This window comes from Sesamum indicum, linkage group LG11, assembly GCF_000512975.1.
Source record: "Sesamum indicum cultivar Zhongzhi No. 13 linkage group LG11, S_indicum_v1.0, whole genome shotgun sequence".
NCBI lineage: Eukaryota > Viridiplantae > Streptophyta > Magnoliopsida > Lamiales > Pedaliaceae > Sesamum > Sesamum indicum.
In genome coordinates, this window is record NC_026155.1 from 8888698 (window position 1) to 8905481 (window position 16784).

The following is a 16784-nucleotide window of genomic DNA, read 5'->3' on the forward strand; positions in this document are numbered from 1 at the left end:
GGGGGGCCGGACGGGGGAGGTGGTGGCAATGGTAGAGGCAAGTTTTGGGGGGTTTGGGGGAGGGGGCTACATGAGGAAGACGACGAACTTTCTTTTTTTTATTTCTACTTATTTGTATTTTTTATACTATATATATTAATAATATATAAGATCTGAATCGCTTATTTATATTATATAAAATCCAATGAACAAAATAATTAGAAAAAGAAAATCGCATGTGCACAAAACTACTCCCGTAAAAGTGGTATTTTACACCTTTTTTAAATATTAAGGAGGGTAAATTCTTATTTTATTTTTCATAAGGGGACTAATTGCCTAATTTTATAAACTTGATAGGTCAATTATCATTTCCTCATAAGTTTATGTGGGTCCCATTCTTCTTCTATTTTCTATTTTTCTTTCCCTCTCTTCTATTTTTCTTTTTTCCCCTTCTCCTCAATCACATTTTCATATTCAATCACATTATATTATTTAACTAATTGAATTATAACTATTCTTGATCTATCATATATTAAAGTAAACTTAACAATAATATAATAAATAATTATTTTATATACTCAAAAAAATTGTACGCATATATAGAGTGAGCAAAGATCCACAATCATGAATCATAAAAAAGTATTTATCGATTCTATACGATTTATTAATTATGAAGGATCAAAATAATTAATAGTATCAAATCGAATTTTCTTCTTTTCTCCCAAATTTATTTCATTTTTTCTTTTACCATCTTATCTAATAGAATAAATTCAAACACATATATTGGAATAATTTTTTAAAAGGCTATAACATAAAAATAAATAAATCGTTAACTTTAATTAATATATTAAAATTTTAAGTACACACATCGTGTAAATCTCCCCAGTTAGTAAACAACACAATACCTCTCTTTGTTTTTACATATTCCAATTATATAAAAGTATAGAGATACAACACAAGTATCACTCGACACTAAGATGGCCCTTGGCCGAACTTATAATCCCCTTAAAATATTTTATAAGATGTTTGAGAGCATATAATATTTTAAAAGTTATTTGATATTTGTTTTATATAGCTTATAAGATCATAAGATAAGATGTTTTGAATCTTATAAATTCTTTAAAAATATTAAGTTCACCAAATGTTTTAAAATTTTTATAAGCTCTTTAATCTTAACATCCAATAAATAAAGACACACTCATAGTTTTATAATTTTTTTAGTTTTACCCTTTATATAGTTGACGTCCCCTGCAAAGCAAAGTTTTATATTTATATAATTTTAAATTCTAATAGTTTGAAGGCATTTTTCCATCATTATTATAGTATGAAGACTTATGTCAAACAATGTAACATTTTATAAGGTTTGATATGTTATTTATTCAAATACTTTAAAATCTTATTTTTTATACTCTTAAAATACCTTATAAAATGCAGGAGTTTTATAAAATATGTTAAATAAACTTACCCAAACATATGGGTGAAAAAAATGAATCAAACTACTCGATACTGACTGGAAACCGATAAATGAAAGCTCGTTTGAATTTGATTTGTTAAACACAAGAAACCAAAAAATTTTATTTGGAAAGCTTTTGAGTTCAGCTCGAGCTCGATTTGAAGTATGATAAAGATTAATTTATTCGGGTTAGATTCATTTATGATCCAATTAAAGATCATTTGAGCTCGATTAGATTATTAATTGAAATCAAATTCAAGTTCAATTACGAATAAATTTGAATAATGATGCGTGTTCATATCGACTCGAGACATTTACAACTCTAGCCAAACACTCACTACATGGAATAATGATTTTGTAGAAAATGGGCTAGGATAGGTATGATATACCATTGCCAATGGGTGGCCCAATGTACAATTTTTGCTTCTTTCTCAAATAACTTGGGTCCAGATATATTCCCATTGTACAAATGAGAAATAATAAGACTCAGAGGTCTATGGATTCCAATGCTAATATAATAATTGTACTACAGTACCTAAAATCATCATTCGGGCTCAATTCCGGGCCAAAATCCGGTGAAGAAATTAATTAAAAAAAAATACATCAAATTACAGCTTCGATTATTTCCTCGAACGACGTCTCCTTCACCGATCGACGACTCGCTCTCGCCGGTGGTTTTTGAAGTATTTCCTCTCGATATTTCAGGTATTCTTTCTGTCTTTGTGATGATAATTGTGATTTTCATTTGACGTTAATTTTTTGTTTTGCGTATGCTGATGTAGCTTTATCTCGTTTTTTCTTTTTTCTTTTTGGTGTGTTTTATTATATGATTTTTCAAAACCCTAATTGAACCCTTGGATGATTGATTGTTAACGGTGTTGGTTGATCATGTCTGAGGTTACGAGTTAGAGCTTTGTAGATCACACGTTTTTTGTTGAGATTTTGGCAGTGATTGTTTAAAAGTTTGTTTGCAGGTTACCTGTTCTCGTTGATGATTATTATCTTAAAGGATTACTGCTGGTTTTTTGACATTTTTTCACTGTTAAGATAGTAGGTTCAGAAGCTTACTGGTTTTGAATCTGAGGGGATAAGTTCATTGACTGCCAAGAGTTTCTGCTGGTTCTCGTTTGATCACGGAGGTGCAATTTATTGGTTTCTGTTGGCAGTTGAAATGGGTCGTTTGTTACTACTGGTAAAATCTGCATGAAGGAGTTGTGATATGTATGAGTCACTTTCAGAAGCAGAATCTAGTTTGTGGAATTTGAATCTGACTTCCAGAATCTGTTGGAGAGAAAGAGAAGAGTTGAAAGAAATTTGAACTAAATAGGTCTTTTAGTTACGAATACAAGCTAGTTAGTAACTGAATATAACTATACGGGAGCACAAATGTTTCTTCTTACCGAACTTGGAAACTCCGTAATGAGACTTATTCTATGACTGTGAGTATTATTTACTACGAAATGTGAGATAATTGTTATTGCTAGTTAATATGAAAGTTTCAATTTGATAAATGGCACTGTTGGTATAGAGTATAAACTTGTTATTGTGATGTTAATTGACTTGGTTTATTGTTTAACCTTTTCTGCTTACAAGCATTCATGAAATGATCCCTGTAGGAGCTTATTCATATTACACTGCATGATACTTTTCTCAAGAGCTTACATTAGAAGTTTCCACTTGAAGACCAACTGGCGCTGTAACAATCTAAATAAAAAACCATTTTTTTGGATGTCTTGCTCTACTTAATTGGCATGCATTGTGTTGCAAATTCTCTTTGGAGTATTTATCTTCTTGAAGCTCATTTGAATTTCCCAGTTGCCGTTCAATTTATTTATTTATTTCTCTCAAATGGGACTTGCTATTGATTTGTGAGGTGAATCTTCAAATTGCATTTTGATGCTGGGTTCTCTTCTACCTGCAGGTCTGTCGTACTGTTGTCACATTCAAAATCTTAAGCCGTGGTTTGATGCGTGTAGATTGTAATAATTCAGCATTGCCATGCACAATTCTGTTAACTGGTTTTTTAACACAGATAGTGTGTGGACACTGATGCCATGTCAGCATCTAGCAAATTTGATCTTTCTTCTGGTAGCCCAGATAGGCCATTATATACATCTGGGCCTCGTGGATCCTACAGTGCCTCTTCACTGGACAGATCAGGTAGCTTCAGAGAAAATATAGAGAACCCGCTTTTATCAAGTCTGCCAAACATGACAAGGAACGGTTCATCTGTAACTCATGGAGATGTGCTGAACTTCTTCCAATGTGTGCGTATTGATCCAAAGTCTATGGTTGTAGAACATAAGTTGAACCGGCCAGCAGAATTCAAGCGGCTTGCAAGTGCTGCTGTTGGCATTCCACTGGAAGATTCTATGCCTCCATCATCAAAAAGCAAACAGCTGTCTTCTCCATCACTGGAGGATCTCCGACGACTCAAATCTGGTGTGCGGGAAAGTGGTACTAAAGCTAGGTAATTGTTATGCATTTTACTGCTGCCCCTCCATCCTTTCCACTTCCTTTTCTTAAATGAGTGGCATATTTTACTGTTGCACCTATATTAGGGAACGTGTGAAGATATTCAATGACTGTTTATCAGTAATTAACAAGTGTTTCCCGACTATCCCGTCGAGGAAGAGGTCGCGACTTGATGCCTTGTCTAATGACCGATCTAACACAATGTTGTCAATTGATCGTTCCGCTTCTGGAATGGGCATTGGAAAAATGGGACCACAGAATCATGCCAGTACGAGTGGTTTTGAACCGGAGCAACAAAAATCTGAAGAAAGGACCAAGAGTACCATTCCAAGCAAGCGTACTCGAACTTCTATGGTTGATGCTAGGGTTTGTGTCCTTTTTTCTCCTTTTTTTTTTTCTTTGGTAACTTTATCTTTCTTTGTTTCTGTCTGACCTTCAAATAATATTCTGTACGTCTTTAATGATAGCAGAATTTCATGTGATGATGATATTTAGCCACCTTTTCTTGTCATATTTTGCTCAGTTTTCTGTCTGCCCATACCTATAAGATCAAGAAAAGTTACTCTTACAATGTCTGAAATAAACTGCCAACTCCCATCAAATTTGGAGATTTTACTAAATTATCTCATAGTTGTGGACTGATTGTTCTTGCTTTTTGGAAGTGAGCATCAGAAAACCTTTCCTATGAAGGTCTAACTTTGTTTGTCTTCACCTAGACGGATATACGTGCAAATAACCCTGCAAGACCATCTGGCAGTGTGGATAAGGACAGGGATGTAGTAAGACTCTCTAATAATGGTGCAGTCCAGGGTGAGGATCGAACACTATCAGTTGCAGTTGATGGTTGGGAGAATTCAAAAATGAAGAAAAAACGTACAGGTATAAAGCTAGATGTTGCTGCTAGTTTAATGGCAACAAAACCAGTTGATGGTTATAGGGAATCTAAACAAGGAATGCATCCGCGCCTTCCGAATGAAGCCCGTTCAAGGTTGACTGATCTACATGGCTTCAGGTATTACTTTCTATGACTTTGTTATTTCATGTATTGGTTGGTTGCTTTTAGGCTGCATATATTTCTAAAGTTTTGGAACTTTGAGTTATATGTGGTGAATTGTTACATATATGACCCAGCCCTCTAATAATAAATAACCTTATGATATGGAGAACTTTTATTTTTGGTGGTAATGAATGATCTTACAGTTTACTTTTTCTATGAAAACTTCTTCTGGTACCAGGTGCAAAAGTGCAGAGGAAATACTTGGTGTGATTATTGTATGATACACTTGAGAATATATTCATCTCATTTATTCTCTGTCCTTGTTCTAGCTTGAAGATGCACAGTTGCTTTGATTATCATTAATTTTTCCTCTCCAGAAAACTACAGCTTCATAAAAGTTCAATTATATTTTCTAGCTCTGGGAAACTGAACTAGGTTCAACTTTCGTACATATGTTTGATGTGTAATGCAAAGAGAATACTAGAAATGGGCATATTGGTACCATCCACTACTTTACTGAATGGTTCTTTTCTAACTTTTTCAGATATGTTTGCTGTGTAATGCAAAAGGAGTACCAGACATGGCATATTGTTACCATCCGGCATCCAATATGATTTTATTGAATGAATTGGTGACATGACTCTGAGAAGTATTCTTCAAAAAATGTTACCCAAATGAAATTTCTGTAAACATTCACCAGGAGATTTTAGAAGGGAGCTGTTTTTTTGATAAATTTCTTGGTTAGGTAATTTGTGACATTAATTCCAACTATAACGGGGCTATTGGTATGCATGAATGGATTTAGCTGACAATGGAATGAACTTAGGAATGGAATAAAGGTAGGAAATGAATGGTTTCAGTATATCATTCCCACGTTTGGTATAATGAAGAAGGAATAAGAAAAGGAATTGAATGAAAGATTTTCAAAACACTTGTTTATATGTTTGGTGAATAGTAATGAAAGTTTAAGGGGGGGAAAAAACACACAAAACATAAGTTTTGTTAAAACTTATATAAGAAATATTATTTTGAAATATTAAATTAATTATAAATTTACAATATATAGTTTTGAATGTTTTCATGTATTAGATATCCAATAAATACTTATAATTAACAAAAAAAATTTCATGCTTGTTAAAAATATAGAACAATATTACATATAATATTCTATACTTATAGTAAACATTTGGTAAAATACATATAAGTATGTAACTCTCCTTATTGTATATATTTATAACACATTTTTAAATATTTTATTATTAAAATTTATTATACTTAATGTATTTAAAATAATATATAATTTTTGTGATTATAAAATCTTGTAATTACAAATTTTATTAAATTTTATTTGGCAATAGAAAAGAAATCATGTATCTATTGGCATAACTAAAACCATGGGGAACATAAGGACTGGCTAATCTAGTAGGAATAGGCATTCCTATGTGAATGGCCATTCCTAATACTAATTTATACCAAGCACGTATTTAGGAATGAGCTTGGGAATGCTCATTCCTACATACCAATCATGCCATAAGAGATTTTTCTTTTGTAGCTTTATTGCTGACTTTGCATGTTTATTTTGAGGATGTTGAAGCTCCCATTTTATAGGTGATTGTAGCTGTAAACATCTACCCATTGTTGGCAATTCATAAGAATCTTTAATGAATCTAATATAAGCATTAAAATAATTGAGTCCACCGTCAAAATTTTCTGTTTAGTTGGATAGGTTGGGTGTGGCGTTAACTTGAAAATAATACTTATACTATTGAAACAGTGGAAGGTGGCATTTTAGTTGCTGCATGAACAGTTTAAGCTGTGGGCTTTACACTTGTGTATTTCTGGTGTCATGTCTTTATGGCTGTTGAGTGCTTCCCATACTTCACATAAAGGACCAAGGGACAAATTTCTGTATGCATTCAAGGAACTGAGTTTTAGATTTAAGAACTAATGAAACTTAACAATAAAAGAAACATAACGGTCTAGTTGTATCTGTAGATTTATTTCCATCTTCTTCATGTAGATTTTAATATTCTATGCACTGTTTTCTTAGTTTTTATTTGTAATCATATCGGGGAAAACATTCCTGCATCACAAAGGCTTCTCACTTTTATAGCCTTATGATTTTGGGTTATGAATAGCATATAAACTTCATAAATCTGATATTCCATGTTCGATGTACATTGCTAGTTGCATGCAGGGTGTGGATAAACAAATCAAAGAGATCTCATTGAAAAGAGGGAATATATGGGATTTGATATATGCAAGTCTTTCTGTTGGCTTGAATTTTCTATGACATGTCTTCATGTCTTATCAGCTTCACCTCCAATTATATGTAATTTGATTGAATATAGTGTTAAATAGAAGGAAGTTAAAGCTTTTTAACTGCTTTCTGGATAAAGATGTTTTTGTATGGAAGATTAGCAACTACACAAAAAAGATTCATTTATTTTTGGTTTCTTTTTATTCCTCATTTTCTCATTTTGATATGTACCTTGATGTAGATCTGGCAATGCTAATGGAGGTCTGGGAGTAGGAAAAGGTGAAGCCAACCCGCAGACCAGCTCAGGCATGCGCTCATCTGTATCTAGGACCGATTCTGATAACAGTTCCCTTCTCCATGAGAGGAGAGAGCGTCCAAGTGGTCAAGAGAAAGAAAGGTTGAATCTGAAAGCAACAAACAAGTATGAAAATGTCTTTACCTCACTTCCTTCTAAACGCTTTCAGAAATCTATTGTTGGCTTAATCTAATATATCTATGTACTGTTGCCTTTATATTGTCAAAAGACTCTGGTTTACTGTTTTGAAGTGCAAGAATTAGAGGATGTTTTTAAATGTTATGAGCTGCAAAATTCCGAGTATTAGGTGAAGCACTGAAGCTTGGCGTCAAATTTCTGGTTCAGTGGAGCCTCCCTAAAAGCTTGGTTGTCTTGTTATTACAATTGGATTGATCCAAGAATTTTCGTAGATATGTGCAGTGATAGTGAAACAGTTCAAGCCCCAAGAAAGATGCATTGCATGAGCTGAGTTAATAAAAGCTGCTAAAAATACTTTGTTGGCTGTCTATGCTCTTTCTGGGGGGTTTTCAGTTCTCTGGAACTTTTTGGGGTTATCACTTTCTCTTACAAAAGATGCTACTTGGTTGAGCCTATTCTATTTTGTCTCGATTAGGTAATATGATGTTGGGCATATTTTTTTGCGTGGACATTGCTTTCACGGTGCACTTAAATTACTTGTCAGCTATAGTGGAGGAAAATGAAGAATCAGAACTAGCTGAACCAATTTTGACCTGGAAGCCTGCAGAGATAGCAGAATTTTTTCCTTTTTATCCTTTTCTCAGGAAAAATATCGAATCAGTAATGGTGGAAACCAGCCATTCTGACTTAGTGGAAATTTCAGTAAGTTGGATGTGGGGCAGGATCAACTTGTGTCTTAGTTCTTATTAATGAAATAGTTTATTGTGGTCTGATGCTTACTTCTTCTTACTTTTGCATCTTTATTTGCTGTTTGCTGACCTATTATTATATCTTTTATGCACTTTGAAGTGGAAATTCACGGGAAGATTTCAGTTCAGGCAGCCCAACTTCAGGCACAAAGTTCAATGCAAATGTTCGTGGCCCACGGTCAGGTTCAGTTGGTGGTGTGTCCAAGTTGTCTCAAGTGGTGCAACGGTCTGCATCCTCTAATGACTGGGAACTGCCAAATTGTACAAACAAAGTTCCTGGTGGCCTTGGTGCTAACAGTCGTAAACGGACACCTTCTACTCGCTCTTCATCTCCTGTTACCAATTGGGTTCAGAGACCACAAAAGTTCTCCCGAACTGCAAGAAGAACTAATTTATTACCCATTGGTCCTGGCAAGGACGAGAACCCAGTTGCGGATGTTACATCTGATATGATGGTAAATGAAAGACGCTTTCCTGCCCATTCCCCTCAACAAGTCAAAATAAAAGGTGACAATTTCTCCCCAGCTGCATTATCTGAAACTGAGGAATCAGGTGCTGCTGAAATCAAGTTGAGAGACAAGAATAAGAAGTGTGATGAGATAGATGAAAAAAGTGCTCAGGTCCAGAAAATGTCAACCCTCCTGCTACCACCAAGAAAAAATAAGACAGTGAATGGGGATGATCAGGGAGATGGTGTTAGGAGACAAGGCAGAACCAGTCGAGGATTTACTTCCTCTAGGTCCGTCTTGCCTATCTCAGTGGAAAAGCTGGGAACAACTAAACAAATTAGAAGTTCCAGGCTCAGTCTTGACAAGACAGAAAGGTTTAATGTGCATTTTCTCCTTTTTGCTCCTTATTTCTCTAATTACACCTTTCTGATGCACACCAAGATTGTGACTCAGTAGAGATTTTTTTATGACATGGTAAAACCTTCTGTTCAACAGAGGAGGTCGGCCACCTACGAGAAAGCTCTCTGATAGGAAGGCTTATACACGACAAAAGCATATTGCGATCAATACAGCAGCAGATTTTCTTGGTACTTCAACTTTTAATGTTGGAGTGAATATAATAAGCATTTGATTTTGAGGTCCCTGTATTTAGTTGCATTTCCTGATAAATGATTGACTATTCTTGAATGTATATTACAGTTGGCTCTGATGATGGTCATGAAGAGCTCTTGGCTGCCGCAAGTGCTGTTACGAACACCGGTATTGTTCATTTGACAGTTTTAGTTTTCTCGCTCCATCTGTACATTGTTCTCCTGAGAATAAGTGGCCTAGTATTTAATGCAGCTCAAGCCCTCTCTAGCCCACTCTGGAAGAAGATGGAGCTTCTATTTCGTTTTATAGCTGATGTGGACATATCCTATTTGAAAGACCAGGTGGAGTTTATTTTGGATATCTGTTAAATCTGTTGCCGCAAGAAGTGAACAGTTTGAATGTTGTAATGATATGCATCATATGTTAAAGCAACATTAATTAGTGTCTTATCTATTGTATATTTCATATGAGAGTGTTCAGTTTTATGACTGCATTCATTAGTACCTCCAGAGTAGTCAGTATCAAGCTGTGAGTCGTACTTAATTATAACCAGCAATATCCTTGTACTTTCCTCTGACATTAAGTTTAATTTCGTGTCAATGGCTATGACAAATAAATTTGGATTCAGTTGCTCTTTTGTAAGTTGGGCACTATGTCCTGGGATACTCTTAATCTAAAATAGTTTAATGTGGTTAAGATATAAATTTTTGTGTTGTTGTGTTCCCTTGTGCTCCTATGTACGTGCACCTGACTGACCATGCAAGCAGGTTTACTGAAGTTACAGATAAACAATTAAATGAAAATTTTAAAAAACCCACTATATGTGCTGCCAATTTCTGTTCACTATCTTTAGTGTGTTAATTATGCTACCTTAACTTTATTATATATCCTTTTTCCTTCTAGGTTAATCCTGGTGTAGCTGCGGAGACACTGGCTCCAGTGCCTCTTGATGCAGGTAGTTGCACTTTGATACACAATGGCTGTGTGTCAAATGAACCGGGAAGTGAGGAAAATGAAGCGAGAAGTTTGGAACATAGCCCAGATCGTTTAGCAAAGACACCAAATGAGATTTCCTTGTATCAGAGACTCATTGCAGCTTTAATTCCTGAAGAAGGAACTCAGGTTCTTTTCGGTAGTGGAAAAGAGGACCTCAAATACGATGTGCATGGATCTCGATTTGAGATGGAAAAAGATATAGAATCAGATATTTTCTGCTCTCAGATATCACCGACTTGCAACCCTTCTGGATACCCTTCTTCTAATGGTTATGGTGTAAATTCTAATGGACGATCATATTATGAGATGGAGCACCATATCGTGTCCATTCCAGACCCGGGCTACGATGATTTACAAAATGGTTTACTTGCAGATAGACTCATACCTGGCACAGTATTTTCTGAGTATGAGTACCAAAATTTGTCAATAAGTGAAAGACTTATCTTGGAGGTTCACAGTATAGGGATCTACCCAGATTTAGTGGTATGTTTGTCTCTTCTATAGGGACGTGTCTAATCTTGTTTGCCTTTTTGCTCTGCTCTGTGGAGCTCTCAACATTATTTTTAGTGCTCATCTCTTTTAATCAGTCTGATTTGGCACAGAATGGAGATGAAGAAATAAGTGGAAAAATAAATAGGTTGGACGAGAAGTACCATGAAGAGGTAAGATGTTATTCCATACGTAGTTGTCGAAGTAACTTCTAACTTGGAAGCACTAAAACTTAGACTTAAGATTTGGTGCATTGAAATCTGATTGAGCATTTATTTACTTTTTCTCTCTTCCTCTTTTTCCCCTTTGTTTGGTATATATTTTTCTGCTGCTAGTGCATACTTCTTCAACGCGCATACGCTAAACACTGTAATTAAAGTATATGTCACTTCATATTACAAATAACCTAGGCTAATATGCCCAGGCGTTTGGCGGAAGCCTTAAGGGGACAGCACCAAGCAACACTGTTACCTTCACTCACCTCAGCTCTCTCTCTTGCATGCTCAGAAAGAAAAAATAAATAGAGGTAGTTAAATGTCTTTAGATGGAACATGGAAAGAAGCAAGGACATTGTTCCTTTGTTGTCCCCATAAATCTGGAGTGTTGATTAAGGTATTCAACTAGGATACTTCTGTTCTTATGATGGAGATGAACATTGCCAGAGCTTGTGATATCCACTGTTTTGTGCGATTTACTTAATACCACCAACTGATTTCTATTTGGATAGGATCAATAATGCAAAAGCACTGTAGAGTTAAGAGTTTCTGCATTTGAGTCTTGTTTTCCTCTTCCTGCTGGAGAGGCAGCCCACTCACATTGTAAATCAGGAGTTAGTATGATATTGATCTGGATGCTTTAGTATATTGTTACATTTTCTTTAGTGAAACTTCTGAATTGCTGTCACTTCTGGAATCTTTCTCATTGTTAAGTCAATGTCTAGGTTTCAAGGAAGAAAAGCTTGCTCAGCAAACTTCTAACTTCTGCTTCTGAGGCTAAAGAGCTCCAGATAAAGTAAGGGTTTGTTCTTCCCTTTTATGCATGAAACCGTCATTATTGACAATCAGTCCTCCTGATAATAATTAAGCACCTTCATGTATTGTAGGGAGTTTGAAGTGCGCGCTCTTGACAAACTTGTGGGAATGGCCTATGAAAAATACATGGTAATTATCACTGTCATCTGTGCATTTGTCCTCTATCTTCCTTTAATAAACGATATCATCATTCCTGTAAAATATGAGATGACTATTTTTAGCATCATGACAAAATCTGTATCTTGTCTTTATCCACCTTACCAGAATATCTATTTCTGTTATGTGAAGTTTGATGCTAGATCTTGGCTTCGTATATCTCTGTTTTATTTGTTCTCTCTCAAAATTTCATTTTGAAAATCTTGAGTATCAGCTACTTAGGAAATATACTCTGTTGAACAGCTTGCTTATTTAGAAACTTGACTTTCAGTAACAACATATCCATGGCTGACAATTTTTGCTACATACTTCAAATGCATATAGAGCATTATTTTGTCCCTGAAAATTCATGCTTGTAAACCTGTGCCCCTCACCCCCACCCACACAAAAAGAATGGGAAAGAAGAGAGAAGGTACAAGGAAAAGGAAAAGATGATTAAGATATATATGTACATATATACAAGTCTGTAGTTTATGGTTTTTGTGATTTGTTTTAAGTTCTATCTTCTGTGTTATACGTCTGCCATGATGGGTAACAAAGCTCATGGGAACTCTTTCTTGAACTGTATTGAAGCAAATAATAGCGGCACCTGTATTTATCTTAGGTTGTTGCTTAAAGATTGTGGTTTTCAGTTACAATAACCTGGTCTGCTTTAAAAATTGATCAAATACGATTTTCTGTTATATCCAGATGTGGAATCTGTTTGGTTGACTTGTTTTTTGTTAATTTTTTTATTTTCCCTGTAGAGTTGCTGGGGTCCATTCGCTCATGGGATGAAGAGTGCCAGTGGTAAAATGGCCAAACAAGCTGCCTTAGCTTTTGTTAAGCGTGTATTGGAGCGATACCAGGAATTTGAGGTAACAGGGAGGAGCTGCTTTGGCGATCCTTTGTACAGGGACATGTTCCTTTCTGGTGTATCGCGCCTCTTTGATGGTCAGCCTTTAAATTCCAGCTCTGATAATGAATCTGGAAAACTTCAGCATGGCACACCTGGATGCTCAGTGGAAGTTAGAACTTCAGGTACTTGGCACAGATTCATGATGCTTATCAACATTTATTTCTGTTGAATCAGATGGGAGTTCCTTCACCATTTTTCTGTTCTTTTCTATAATCTCTTGTATCATTTCTTTGGATGCTTTTATTGTGCAGCTCCTGCAGGCATACAACAAAGCCCTACCTCAACCAATCAGGATACCTATTCTTCTGAAGCATTGCTATCGGCAAATCTGGATTCTGGACAAAATAGTGGTAGAGAAGACAGCTGGTCAATGAGAGTGAAAAGGAGGGAATTATTACTTGATGATGTAGGTGGTACAATCAGCAGAGCTCCAGGTGTCCCATCAGGAATTGGTGGTTCTCTTTCATGCAGTGCCAAAGGAAAAAGAAGTGAGAGGGACAGAGATGGAAAGGGAAACAGCAGAGAGGTCTTGTCCAGAAGTGGAACTACTAAAATTAGCCGCCCTGGACCAACCTCTGTCAAAGGGGAGAGAAAGTCTAAGGCAAAACCTAAGCAGAAAATCACTCATTTATCTACTTCAGACAATGGTCCTGTAGGAAAGATACCAGAACAACCAAAAGGAATGTTCTCATCAACAGTGAAGTCTAGTGAGATTAGTGGAAGTGACAGTGGCAAGGATAAAAATGAGTATGACATTGACATGTTGGAGGAACCAATAGATTTATCGGGCCTGCAACTCCCTGAAATGGATGATTTAGGTGTTGCTGATGATCTTGCTGGTCAAGGAGAGGACTTAGGGTCATGGTTGAATATTGAGGATGATGGATTACAAGATCATGACTATATGGGTCTTGAAATCCCTATGGATGACCTGGCAGACTTAAATATGATGGTTTGAGTCTGAGAACGATGTATATTCCTGTGCCTTATAAAATCACAAAAAGGGGAATTATTTAAAAAAAAAAAAGAAAGAAAGAAGAGTGAGAAAAAGAAAACAAACTGTTGTCGTGAATTTACTTGTCACGTGCCAAACCATAATTAGTCTATGTATCCGTTAGGTTAAGCTATGTACAAGTTGGTTCCAAGTGAACCTTTTACTACTATGGATTTTATTCGTACTGTAGATGTCGACAGTTGACTGTAAAGATCTTTTTGTTTGACGTATAAGCCCATATCTTAGCGATAAGGTCTTAGCACACTGTATTTTGGTTGTAGCGAACACTGTATTTTGGTTGTAGCAATTATAGATCAGGGACATGTCCCTTGTACATAAATTTTATATTTCAATAAGATCATGCTTTTGCCAATTCAGCCTTAGGAGCCATAAAATGTTCCACTTTGCAAATGAGCCTATTACTAGATAGCACGTCTAGTTTATATTCACGAACTTCTGATTATCCTTTTAGCTTATTGTTTCGATTCAGTTTCTCATCTCTTGCAGATGTGAGTCTTAGGGCTTGGATGATGGAGAACCGCTGGTTGTCATACACCGAATGTTTCTTTGAGAATGATGTATCATTAAGGTAAGGGGTGAAGAGAGTGCCTAATGTATATAAAAACCCCCTTTTGCTGGTCACCTCTGCCTTTTAACTGTTTTTACTAGATCGGAGGTTAAGTTCACTTGCTCTCAAAGCTGACAATCAAGCTATGCTCAATCATCCTCATCATTTCGTTTATCAAAACTTGTGTTCTTCGGTATCTTTAACTACCACTTTTGTATGCATCTGAAGTACAAAATTAATTGAAAATTCTATTTGCTGCAAACTAAGGCAAACCCTTATGTTTTACTGTCATAGTTCTGTACAGGTTCTAAATTCTGGTATAAAGTGTCTTGCGAAGCAACAATTTGATTTACTGCTTCACCTGAAGATCATTAAATCTTTGGCCCCCCGAACCCTGACATAGCTGTATTGAGGTTTCTGAGTTATATTCTATTGGTTACTTGGTAAAGGTAGTCATATTCTATTTTATCCTATCTACAAGGTTGTCTACTGACGAACTTTTTTCAGGTTAGTGTCACTTAATTTGTTATAATAATGGTGCAACCTTATTGAATCAGGCTTTAGTTAGAGGCTGCTCATTACCATTTCATGGCACAAATCTGACCTGATAATGGTTGGTTCGTTCTTATCATGCCGAGTCCATTTAACATCTCAATGCAGTCAATTCTGAAGTATTATGCTGCAAACTGTTCCTGAAGGAAATTTCAAAGGCCTGTGAGTTTTTCAATTGTTTATATTAATCTTACGATGTCATTTGATAATTTCATAATGTTCATTCTTGTCGTATTGCCTCCGATTTATTGTACAACTTCTGCTATCTTGACACATCATGTTGGACACATTTTTGCACCACAGAATCTTGTCGCAGTTTCCCTACTATGCAACTTTTCCCTACTTCATCTTTAGTCAGTAGTTTCCATAGGCTAGAACCATTAGTATCTTCTCCTGTAACATTTGGTTGTAGTATTGTAATGTGTTTCTTATATTAAAGTGCAAAATGGAACAGTTTGATGATTACAGCATTCTTTGAGGACCATTTGTGCTAGCAAAGGTTCAGATAGGAGTTGCCTTTCCAACAGTCTCCGCAACGGCCTAAGGTCAATTCATCTAAATGGGGAGCTAGCTCTAAAGAGACGGACCTCATCATGCACCCAGTGCATTAGGAGCAGTATGGCTTGATAACATTTGTCCTTCGGCTGGTTCCTGAAATACTAGAATATAAGAGGTAATGTGGCATGCTAGTTTTTATGAGCTATTTCCAACTCTAATCTCTTGATTATTGGAAGTCAGCTTTGCAAGAATATAGTTTCTGAGAATTTTCGTAGTCACTGTTGATCTATTCTGTTAACTCTCCCAGTAAATCTGTATCCTTCACCAATATATCTAGTTGTCTTGTGCTTATTTTACCTTCACTTTGTTACTGTCTATTTTGAGCTACATTCAGTTATACCATCTCCCCTTTGAGGCAATTGTTATCTATTTGTTGATTTGCATCCTCTTCTTGCTTCCCTGTGAAAAGCCCTTCTAGTGGTGCAAGAGGGTGTTTTTTTTTCACTTTTGTAGTGTGTACTTTTTCGCTATGATCATGAACTACGTGGGTCGGGATTTGGCTTTGCTATTCATTATCAGATGTTGAGCCCTTGCTTTTGTTCCATTTCCAAAGGACTAGTATACATATGATAGGTTGATGTAACTTCCAAAACACTGATGGAAACATATGCAATTGGATAAGCACCGTTGCTTAGGTGTTTTTTTAGGCATTTCTTACTCAGCAAACATGTCATTTCTTCACTTCCATATATCTTTCTTGCTGCTGGCATCAGTGATTCTCACAAAGTGGGATTTCGGATATTAATTTATCCTCGAATACCTGTTTTAGATTAAAAAACATTTAAGTTTTAATGGGAGTTAGTTTCTGCTGTGAAATTGCCAACACAGCCATTAACTAGCTGTGGGAGAATCTAGCAGATAATTTCCTGAGATGAACTTGGAGTATCCAGAAGACCAAGCTGTAGAACTCAACCTCAAGACCCCCTTGAATTTCAGCTACTGGGGGTTCTTATGGTAATCCTGACTGGTATTCATATGACCAACATGATCTTAGGTTTTAATTACAATAATGTGTATGCTAACTAGGTTTGAGATGGAAAGCTTGGAGAAGAGTAATCCAATCTGGTTGTCAAATGATGTTGGGTTCTGGCTGTTGCATTTGTATTTCTTTCAGTAACCTGATCAGTCCTGGCAACCATTGATAAAAACACAGTCG

The 16784-nt window shown here is 35.9% G+C and overlaps 1 protein-coding gene across 5 annotated transcripts; it reads left to right on the plus strand.

Moving 5' to 3' along the window:
* Positions 1942-14323, plus strand: LOC105173644. Of its 5 annotated transcripts, none has more exons than XM_011095469.2 (16): positions 1942-2137; positions 2480-2571; positions 3354-3902; positions 3994-4273; positions 4624-4919; positions 7406-7585; positions 8447-9169; positions 9291-9382; positions 9495-9554; positions 9639-9727; positions 10290-10865; positions 10970-11044; positions 11812-11882; positions 11974-12031; positions 12805-13078; positions 13208-14323. In XM_011095469.2, the coding sequence occupies exons 3-16, from the start codon at positions 3487-3489 to the stop codon at positions 13912-13914; spliced, it is 3897 nt and encodes a 1298-aa protein (XP_011093771.1). In that variant the 5' UTR covers positions 1942-2137; positions 2480-2571; positions 3354-3486; the 3' UTR covers positions 13915-14323. The 5 variants fall into 5 exon arrangements, with proteins under 5 accessions (XP_011093771.1, XP_020553406.1, XP_011093770.1 ...); XM_020697747.1 differs by having other exon boundaries at positions 2484-2571; XM_011095468.2 differs by lacking the exon at positions 2480-2571.

Coding starts and splice junctions, on each gene's coding strand:
- LOC105173644 (XM_011095469.2), top strand. CDS start 3,487: ATGTCAGCATCTAGCAAATTTGATCTTTCTTCTGGTAGCCCAGATAGG. Junction 9,555..9,638: donor AAGTGCTGTTACGAACACCG/GTATTGTTCATT, acceptor TATTTAATGCAG/CTCAAGCCCTCTCTAGCCCA. Junction 11,045..11,811: donor ACGAGAAGTACCATGAAGAG/GTAAGATGTTAT, acceptor GTCAATGTCTAG/GTTTCAAGGAAGAAAAGCTT.